Source organism: Hipposideros armiger, unplaced genomic scaffold, assembly GCF_001890085.2.
Source record: "Hipposideros armiger isolate ML-2016 unplaced genomic scaffold, ASM189008v1 scaffold_382, whole genome shotgun sequence".
Lineage (NCBI taxonomy): Eukaryota > Metazoa > Chordata > Mammalia > Chiroptera > Hipposideridae > Hipposideros > Hipposideros armiger.
This window is the reverse complement of record NW_017731732.1, coordinates 398,185-408,390: the sequence shown is the minus strand read 5'-3', so window position 1 is coordinate 408,390 and position 10,206 is coordinate 398,185. Positions and strand designations below refer to the sequence as shown.

At 52.1% G+C, this 10,206-nt stretch overlaps 1 protein-coding gene across 7 annotated transcripts in view; it reads right to left on the bottom strand.

The window, feature by feature from the left end:
* Window positions 1–514: 514 nt before the first annotated feature.
* The window catches only part of BCL2L11 (BCL2 like 11), a 38,094-nt gene continuing 28,402 nt past the window's right edge, over window positions 515–10,206 (bottom strand). For 4 of the 7 annotated variants that reach the window (XM_019662873.1, XM_019662875.1, XM_019662869.1 and 1 more), the window contains 2 exons: window positions 7,398–7,528; window positions 4,617–4,703 (listed from right to left, as the gene is read on the bottom strand). In XM_019662873.1, the coding sequence (XP_019518418.1) occupies window positions 7,403–7,528 (126 nt within the window). In that variant the 3' untranslated portion in view covers window positions 4,617–4,703; window positions 7,398–7,402. Of the gene's footprint in view, window positions 4,704–7,397; window positions 7,609–10,206 lie in introns of those variants that run through there. The other 3 variants (XM_019662870.1, XM_019662874.1, XM_019662871.1) reach the window with 2 other exon arrangements.

Genomic DNA, 10,206 nt, shown 5'->3' with positions numbered 1-10,206 from the left:
GCTATGCGATCATTCACGTAGGGCTCTGCAGCTGATACCCATACCAGCGTTGAATTTCTTCCCATGCACAGCAAAGGCCGGCACTCGGTGGCTGGCTCACACACAGGGTGGCGACCCCTGGGCTCTGAGGAGGTGCTGCGGACAAGCCCTTTCTAAAGCCAAAGTGGACTGCCCACATCTGAGCTTTCCTGTGGCTATCAGCAGGGTGACATGGCAGGGTCTTGGCCATTGGCACTGATCAACACGGTTTGGAGCTGGCTTCCCAGCCCCCACCGGATACCGAGTCCTGTCTGACCTCATGGGCGGACATTCTGCATGGGTCCCGCCAGCCACTGCAAACCTCTTAAGAGTGTAGTTCTTTCTATGCCACACAGGATCGTCTCCGGGTGAGAACTGAGCCTGCCTGAGGGGGTGTCACCCACACTGTGACCAACACAGGGTGGACGTGGCGCGTACAAATTGGAACACAATTGTCAGCTGTTTCGCTGTGAAACAAATCAAACAGCTCGCCAAAACTAGTTGAAAGTTTTATTTATATAAAATTCATTAAGAACATAAAAGATTAAGTTTTTTAAAAATCTGCAGGTATTTACAGCAGTATTGCACAATAAAGTGGCAATTACCCTGTCAAAATTCATCAGTGCAAAACACAAGTCAGCCAGGGGAATCGCAATACAAATGCTACATACGCTGGGTCCTGGGGACATGGGAGTGACGCGTCAGCATACACGGGTCAGTGCTCGTTATGGTGAGTACCTGATGAGTTCCGATACAGTAACGAGTGGTCACAGGATCTGGACACAGAACTGAGGGGCTTCTAAGGCTGGACTTGCCCAGTGCAGTCAAGTTTCTCTGCTGGGAGCGTGGACGTGCTCCTCATACGCAATGCTGTTGGGACAGGCACGCAAGCCATCCAGCTGGTTTGCATCACGTGGGGACACATCCCCGCAGACAGGCACCGGGCTAAATCAGCACTGATGACAGAGCTATGTACCCGGGACCACCGGACATCTCTCTAAGGCATCCATGTCTTAACACCCACCCCAGTGGGGCCCCCAGCCTCTCACAGGTGATGGACAAACAAGCAGGACACCAACTTGAACAAGCTGACCAAGTGGTTTGGGGGCTCGAGAGCCTGGACAATTAGCTTCTAAAGACAATTTAGTCCACTCCTCAGAGCACAGCAACCCACACAGCAGGTGGGGAAATGCCGCTGAAGGGTTAGTGGCAGGTGGGGGGAGGGGGTGGGTGTACTGGAAGCAGGAGCAGCCCCTCCTACCTGCCCCATAGCCCCTGCCCCCTGCCCTCAACGGTCTCAGGCAGCTCCTCCAGCAGAGGCATGATTTTATTTCTCTCAACATGGAGTTCTCAGGGGTAAATTTTCAATGGAAACATCTGCCCCAATTGCCGATAACAATTTTTGTAAAGACATGACCTGGAGTTCATGGGACGCGCTTCCACGAGAAGCTAGCTACCTGTTTAAGAACAAAGTCGGTGGCTGTTTGCTGGAGAATTTTGTAGCCCGCCAGATTTATGGTCTCTCACTGGTGTCTAAACATGAGCTTCCTCATTAGGACAGCAAGCCCTAGGAGTCGAAGCCCATTTGACCAACACCAGGCCTGGGGGACCACCCTGGAAGACTGCATGGCCTGTCATGAGCTGAGGGTCACCACCGCAGAGTTAAAGCAACTGACGGGGGAACGGCAAGGATGGGGAGTGTCAGGGTGGTGAACACTTTCCAGAACTTAAGACATTAAATAAGCAGGAAATAAATATACAATATTTCTACAAGTTACAGCACTATGAACCAGTAGGACACATTACACAGAAAAACAATCTACAATATTTACAATTCTTAATTCTGAAAAAGTTAAGTAAAAACAGTGATTTTTTTTGCTCATTCATGCTGTACAAAATTTTACAAGAAAGGTAAAGAAAACACAATTGCACACAGACATCTGGCTCAGTTGATAAGGAAAATATGATCTCCTAATCTAATAAATAGTCAAAATATATACAATATTAAGAAGGGGAAGCAAGAGAAAGTTGTACTGGACTGTGTACATTTTTTTGTTTAATCAGAAGCGATTTTTACCTGGTTTCTCAACAACCCAAAAATAATAATCATCATCTCCACGAACTCATTTTGAGGCAGGAGTATAGGTAACTTGAAGAATCACTCATGAAGTTATTTCTGGTGCGTTTATTGCATTTCTGTGATAATCACAGGACACTTTCTACAAACCTCACGTGAGAAGAGGTGGTCAAGGCACAAAACCCGCATTTCATAAGTCTTCCAAGAGGGAGCTAGTCATTTTTTCTACAAGAAAATAAAAGAAGTAACAAAAAGTCGAAGGGATACCACAGGAGGCATCCTTCCTGCAGGAGGCATCTTGATAAAACAGACACATACAGTACAGAGACACCCGGTCATCTCAAGTCCTGGAGTAACACCCTGTTCTGAGGACAGACAGCTCAGAGCCTCCTACTCCCTCAGGAGGCGCGGTGGCGGCCAGCTGCCTAGCCAGAGGGAGACCGGCGGCGGCGAGCCCCAGGCCCCAGAAGCAGGTAAAGTGCTCCAGTCCGAGGGACTGGCACATGAGCATGGAGATCCTGGGAGGGACGGGCCCAGAATCAAATACGTCTTTGGCGTGTGTGTCCTGCAGGCCCACGGCTGCCATCCCACCGCAACCGTACAACCGTGTGGCCTCTGTGACCCGGCTAGGGGTTCCAGACCTGTCGAGAACACAAGCTGAGACTCAACACAGCTTTAAAGATATTCAAGACCCCAAGAAGATATTTGGGGAAAAGGAGATTTAATAAAAGAAAGAATATTTGGGCTCACCTCTACCTAAAGGAAGAAGTGTATATACACACATACATATATATGTATACACATATATTTATATGAAACTATGAAGATACACACGAATTAATTTTCACTTCATTTAAAAATGTGAAATGCTAGCCTTCGAGGGCCAAAAGCAAATACAACAGCTGTTGGTACTGCTGACGCCTTTGAAAAATCACATATGTCTTCTGAAAAGCTGCTTCCTGATCTGAGGTTTCCAAAACGGCAGGACATACAGGGCTCACAGAACGGGCTGCACCTCCCCTCCATCCTCGCTTCCTAACTTCTCTCTCTCTTAGGTCTCCCCAGCTGTTTAACTGCCTTCAAGATGACCCACCATGCCACGGGCCCACACTCATCAACCCTCACCAGCCGGCGTGGAGGAAGAAGTGGATTCACGAAGGGTGGCCTGACAAACCAACTGTCCTAAGAGAAATGAACAACTAAAACAGCCATCTGCCAGAAGGGACCGCCTCAGACTTGTGCCCAGTGGAGGCCTGGATGCCACTGCTGAAAGCAGAACAAAGCCTGTATTTCAAAGTGGATACAAGAGTGGGTGCCAAAGGCCAGGGGAACTCTGAGGTGGACAAAAAAGCCAGGATGCCCAGGAAACAGCTATCTAAAGCCCCACCCAAGGCCTGTGCCATTCTCCCCTGGACACCTGCAGCTCACAGCAGCTGCAGGTGGGCATGTCAACACCTGGGCCTCCTGCTGAGTGCATCCTGTGATGAGGGGAAAGCCTGCAACTGGAAAAGCCAGCAGTGCCCAGCGGCCTAATACTCTGTGTGATTACGGCTATGACCACTTCAGAGCACTTGTGATATCAAGCCCACCAAACACAACGGGAACCAGTACCAAGCACTTCCCAGTTAGTAAGCTACCATTGCAGCGACTGAGCTGTGGGTGACACAGACCAGGGATGTCACGTCCTGACCCAGTCACACTGTATCATGAAGACGCACTGGACCCAACTGCATTGGCGTCCAGATGGATGAGAGGAGCCTCACAAAAGGAGATGAGGAAAAACACACAGAAAGAGACCAAAATTTTGCCACAGAAGCAACTGAATTTAAGGTGGAAGTAAATATTTACAAAATGGGAGTGGCATATCAATATAAGCTGACAAAGGACCCTCTGCCGCTTTTATCAAGTTCCATTTTATAAGAACTTTTTGGTATTAATAATAATGATTAAAAAAAAACAGGTGGAAGAGGCAATGGCAGGGAGGGGTCATATCATACCTCTCCCGTTGAAAAATTCTGTGTAGTAGCCTCTAAAAATAAACTAAGGCAGCTTCAGAAATTAGCTGGCTCAGTTTCCACTGCAGTTTACGTAATCCTCTGAGAATAGGCAATAGGTTCTTAAAATTTTAGTACAAAAATTATTCACGAGTTGGTTAAAAATTTCCATTTCCTTTTTGAAAAAAACCTGTTCTTATTAAAGAAGGTGGGAAAAAACCACACTGCATGTAAACACCATTCTTGCATAAAATCCTGCTCCAGAAAACCATGGTTTGTATACTTTTTGAGCATCCTCTCGTTTACATTCACAACAAGCTCCATCAGAGACTGCCGCGTGGTAAGGAGCAGACAAGGTCAAGTCCGCACGCAGTGTCCTGTGGCCAGGGCATCAGCCAGCCCCTCTGGGAAAGAACCGTGGGCTGCGTGGCGAAGGCAGCAATGGCGCCAGGAGGCCTGTTGGCTTGAACACGTGAAATGTCTGCACACATCTTTGCTCTGTGGGGACCCCGTCGTCACTGCATCCTCCACAACAGACGGAGGATGTAACGCAACAGCCGCAGGATCACCATCTGGGGGTGAGCACCCGCTGCTCGGTAATTATTCAGAAAGACCTGAAACGACAAGCAAAGCACCTTACTTTCTTAGCCCTCACTGAAGTGCATAACCAACCTCCCCTTAGCAGCTACGGAAGGCACCCGCTGACAAGCACTGCCCCAGTGAGCACTGCGCCGCGAGAGCCCCCTTCTCCCTGGGACGGTGAAAGGCAGGCCTTCCCGCTTCCCCTGCAAAGGACGGTGTCACTCCATAAAGGGCAGGCATGCCCAGCGATCTCTTTCTCTTTCAAAGGCAAAGAGCAACCAAAAGAACGTTTGGAAAACTCGGAAAGAATCCCAGCATCACTGTGGGCCCCTCTGAAAACCACATGTCCTTGTCACAGGCCACGCCATCACTGGCCAGAACCGCCATCATCAGGAAATGCCATTGGCCAACAAGAAAGAAGCGGCCCACCAGGTCCATACTGGAGAAACGCCACCCCAGCCACTGCTGGTGTCCAGAGAAGAGGGGCAAAGAGGGGCGGGGTGCAGGGAACAGAGAGGAAAGGAGGAAGGTGTGAACTGTTAGGTGCACTAAGTACATTCCAGAACCCCCACAGGTACATTTCCGGGGGCTGTGATTTGCTTGAGGAACCAGTGATTTGGGGTAATTTGCACCAGGAAGCTAAATAAAGTGGTGCCCTGATGTATCACTGAGCGTTGGCTGCTGGCGCGTGCCTCCAATGGATAAACACTGTGACCCTCGGTCACAGACACAGGCAAGCCCCCCGCCTGCACCCGCTGTGGAGAGCAGCTCGAAAAGGCCCCTCCACCAGCGAGCTCCATGTTTACGACACGCTGAGAAACTGTGCAGAAGAGAACTGCCAGGTCGACAGGTCTGAGGCCACAGGTCTTCCCAAGGGCCCACTCCGAGTTCTAATCCACTTTGTGGGAAGTTCAAAGTAAATTAGCCAGGGCAGTAACTGAGCACATTCACCTCCATGCCAGCAGCTACTACCTACCCATGTCCCCCCATCAGCTCGGGGGACCACCTGGTCAGTTCCTTAATGGGAGCCTGCACGGAGACCAGCGCTCTGCTCCGTGGGGAGGCTCCCAACACCCCACAGGCCACAACCCCGCCGAGGACAGGGTCCCGTCTCAGCCCCCACACCACCCACAGACAGCGGCTGCCAGTGCAGCTCCCTTCGAGACTGCTTCCACAGGCTCGAGCTCCTGTAGGACACACAGGCCGTGATAAGACCGAGTCACTTCCCTTCTCCGTCCAGAACAGACCAGAGGAAATCAGCTCTGTCAGCAATTCCTGCAGCGCTGTGACCACAGCCTGTGATTTTATCGCTGTCACACACCAGATTGCTTTGTTTTGATTTAACTTTCAAAATTACTTTGCTGCTTCTGTGTGAGGAGAATTTAGGGGAAGGTTAATTTTAGTTTAGACTAACATTAAGGTTGAAACAGGCTTATTCAAAATAAAACCACAACTTACTAAAACGAAGAAAGGGTGTGCGGTGCCTGGATCGGCAATCACTTCGAGGTGGGAAATCTCATGTCAACCACGTGTCACTGCGGCCTCAGTAGGACCAGAGAATAGGGTAAAAAAGACACCAACCAGGGGATGGGTCATATCAGGGACAGTCCCCAACCATTCAGTTGGCCAATTTTATGTTCCAGAACTGGCAGCGTCAGAGACATCTTCTACCCCTCTTTGAGGACAGCAGGGGGAAGACAGTGCATCACGAGAGAGGTCTGCCGCAGGGTATAGAGAGAGTTCTACTTCCATCTTCAATGTGAAGGACATAGTGGGTGTTGAAGACAGGCTGGGGAGGGGAAACGGGGTTGTGGCAGAAGGGGCACCCGTTCAAACCCTGACAGGTGGGAAGGTGCCACATAATCTCAGCAAGGACGCAGGGATGCCCGCCCTCTCAGAGGGCACGTGTGACAACACAGCACGTGCTTTTCAGCCGGCAAACAATTGCTTCTGGACAATATTCAATGGAGGAAGCCGTTACCACTGACTTCAAGAGCTGTGCCAGCCCAGAGGAGCCCCGACAGCTGGTGGCCCGCCTCACAGCCAGACAGACACCTGTGTGCACAGGCTTGCTGCCCCGTGGGCCATGCCGGGCCCAGTCACCATGCTCTGCTGGCACAGCATCTCAGCCTTCTGGCCTCTGGTACTCTGGGCACACATTCCTGGTTTTTAGGCTCCCTAGGGGATGACAGCCCGAGCTGACTAACACGCCCTCTCATTTAACTATCGTTTCCAGGTCTTCCCTGTAAATGAAAAATAGCACTTCTTGGGCTAGAGGTGCATAACACAGCTTTTGTCTAAATCACAAAAATGCTTCAGAAAGATATATCATGATGACTTATTTAGGCGAAGAAGGTTGTCACTGAAAAAGCTAAATAAACTACTAAGTACAAACACTTTGTGCATCACAGTTCCCTCCATCGCTCACACATGTGGTCACAGCTGCCTGAGTGAGTGTAGGGCCCCGGCCTGCTGGCGACTTCATCTCTGTGGTCTAGGTCAGGGCTGTGTTATCTGGGGAAACTTACTTTATGGCCAGCCCATGTGTCCACAAGGTGACTCCTTCACCATCCAGCTTGTGTGTCCCTCCAAAAACCCATCCCTGCTGGATGTGGGCACTTGCAGGCCCGGGCCTGCCGGGATGGGGCGGGGTGGGGTGGGGGATGCACCTGGGCTGATGCTCGGAAATGCGGGCCTGCCGCACTAGGTCCGACGACAGTTAATACCTGTGTCACCACAATGACGCACTGCCCATCCTAAGGGCACCTGTGGTGCTGCCATCAGCGGGAACGGCCGTAGGAAGCCACTGCCGCTGCCCCGTGTCTGGAATCAGGAAGAAGCACGTGCAAGTTCCCACCTCGAAGACAGAAAAACACCTACATATTCCAGAGAATACAGGTCGACGGCAAAATGGAGTCAGGACCTGGAGGCTCCTTCCTGTCAAAAGAGAAACGTGACAGCACCTCCAAGTACGGGTGAGGGACACAGCCAAACAAACAAGGTGTGACGGCCAGGGCAACAGAGGGAAATCAGACGGAGCAAGGACGTACGGCCAGAGGCAGGCGGGGGCCTGGCAAGGCAGGCACGGGGCCAGTCCCTACACTGCGTCCCCAAGGAGAAGAGTCACTCAGAGAACACCCTAGAAGGTAGCCAGGGTGAGGTGGCAGGACGGTCACAGAGCCCTGCGTTGGGGGTGGGGTGGGAGAGGGGGACCAAACAGCTCAGTCAAAACCGTGTTTTAGATGGAGCAGTATTTGATTTCTCATAATAGACTGTATGGAAAACATGCCAAATTCCAGGGTGTTCGCTCCAACTGCAGTCCCGTAAAAGGAGGAAGATGGGGAGTTGGGGACTTCAAGTTTCCCTGGGACAGACATGAAAAGTGTCCTAGGAGACAGAGCCAGGAGCACTGGGCAGGGAATGACCACATGACCCCAGGGACATGGCCCACCTGGGCGGGCACAGCCTAGAGTGGGTCCCTGTTGACTCACCAGGGGTTGGGCACAGCCAGCTGAGGGGCCACCGCAGCCCCACACGCATGCAGTAGCCGGTAGGCGAGGGGATGACTGGACACAGTGCCCCCCAATAACAAGGCTTCAGCTCCAGGGCCACCAAGTTGCAACCGAGTAGCATGTCCCCATTTACACTGAGACAATCTATCAAATGCTACGGAACTTTATTACATCTTAATGCCAAAACAAGCACCGCAAAACATGCTCTCTTGCTCAACCCAGAGAAACAGGTGTGCAGGAAACCAGAGGCCGTGACCCAAGGCTGCCCGGGGACTGGTCGGCCAACCGCGGCACACCTGCTGAGACATATCGCGGGAGCCAGCACTGGGATCTACCTCAGTCCAGGGAAGAGTTTCCTGGCAGTCAAGGTAACAAGTGGGACAGGACACTGTCTCCATCAGCACAGCTTGGGGAGCTCAGTCCCGAGTTCTGACAAACCAAAGAGCTGGGCTCACGCACCTAGAGACGTCTAAGACTCGGCAGCTTTTGACTTGTTCAAAAACTCCACTGCCACAGAATTTCAACACCAAATACCCAAGATGTCCCACATTCTTTTTTTTAAATAGCTGTATATTTAAGTGGTGATGTCATACAGACTGAATTCTGACAGTGAGACCGAAAGAGGACTGACAAAGAGGGGGCACTGCTGTAGGGCAAGTAAGATGCGGTGTCTGTGTCTGGTGTTTGCTCCCCCGGGGCTGTCACGGCATTTCCCAGGACAGTGCTGAGTGCTGTTGCCATAATCAGGGGTGACAAGGTGGGGTGGGGGACAGTCAGCGGTCCCAGTGGTCCTGATGGGAGACCACTGTTCCTCTACCCACGCAGAACCCATCAATGACGAGTAAGAGGTTGGAGGGCCAGGCCCCGTGTGACAAGCACAGCGTGGGGATCTCTGGGGACGTCTGGTCTCTGCCTCTCGGAATCTCAGATTTTGTGGCTGTTGTCTACTGATGTCCTCAGGTGTCAGGCCCATGCTGCTGCAAAGAGTTCAAATACCAAATTCACTTCTCACTTGTCACCCAGGCCACACGGGCATTTGCATAGCTGTGCCCGTCTCTGCCGTCAGCGCAGCTGTAGGCAGAACCCGGGAGCCCCTCTGGGGATGCCGGCTCCCACAGATGCCAGGAGGGAGCTTGCCAGGCACCCGCCAGACTCCATGCCAGCGGCTGACTTGCCACGGCGGCCATGTGACATGCAGGCATCAGAGTTAAATGACATTTGCATGAATGCCACTTTCCTCCTGTTTCCAGGGCCTTTGTAGGACAACCACTCCTTCAGTTCACTTCCCGTCGGGGCTGCCAGGCACTGGGCTTCGTTCATGCAACACCCATGTCCACCTGCAGGTCACTGTTGGCCCCAGCCCAGAGCCACGCGGCTGGAGTGAAGGGCCTGGCCATCACCTGCGAAGGGGTCATGGCACGAGGGCCAACGGAGAGGGCCCCATATGTCCTGTATGGGCGCCATCAGACGAAGCAGAAGATGCAGGGTGGGGACAGTGCCCCCAAACGCCCAGCCTCAGGGAACGCTGATGAGACACGCACTTAACCACAGTCCCACCTCTGGGCCCAGCCTCGCTTGGTGCGTCTTCATTTCCTCCCCTAGACACGAAACCCTGGGAGACCTCTCTGAATCCCCTTGGGGCACCTGTGTCTCTTGATGGCTATGTGTTCATGGCCCACGTCCCCCAAAAGCAAGGTGGCTGTGCAGGTGTCCCCACCCGGCCAGCTGAGGGAGCACTCATACGGTGTCATCAGTATGCCGCCCCCCAGCTGTTCAGCACACGCTGCTGCTCAGCCCGACGCGCTGGCTCACCCAGACGGATAGCAGGGGAGAGCGCACAGTGTGTCTACAGGCAGAGAAAGTAAAAAAGACACGGGAACAGCTACTGGCATCTGAAGACCAACTGAAACGTTTCAATTCCAGTTCAAAGTGACAGAAAGCCATGCCAGGGATGGGGTGACAGCGTCTTCCAGCCCCATGTCTAAATGCTTTATTTAGTTCAGCCTTCACTACACCCCCAAGG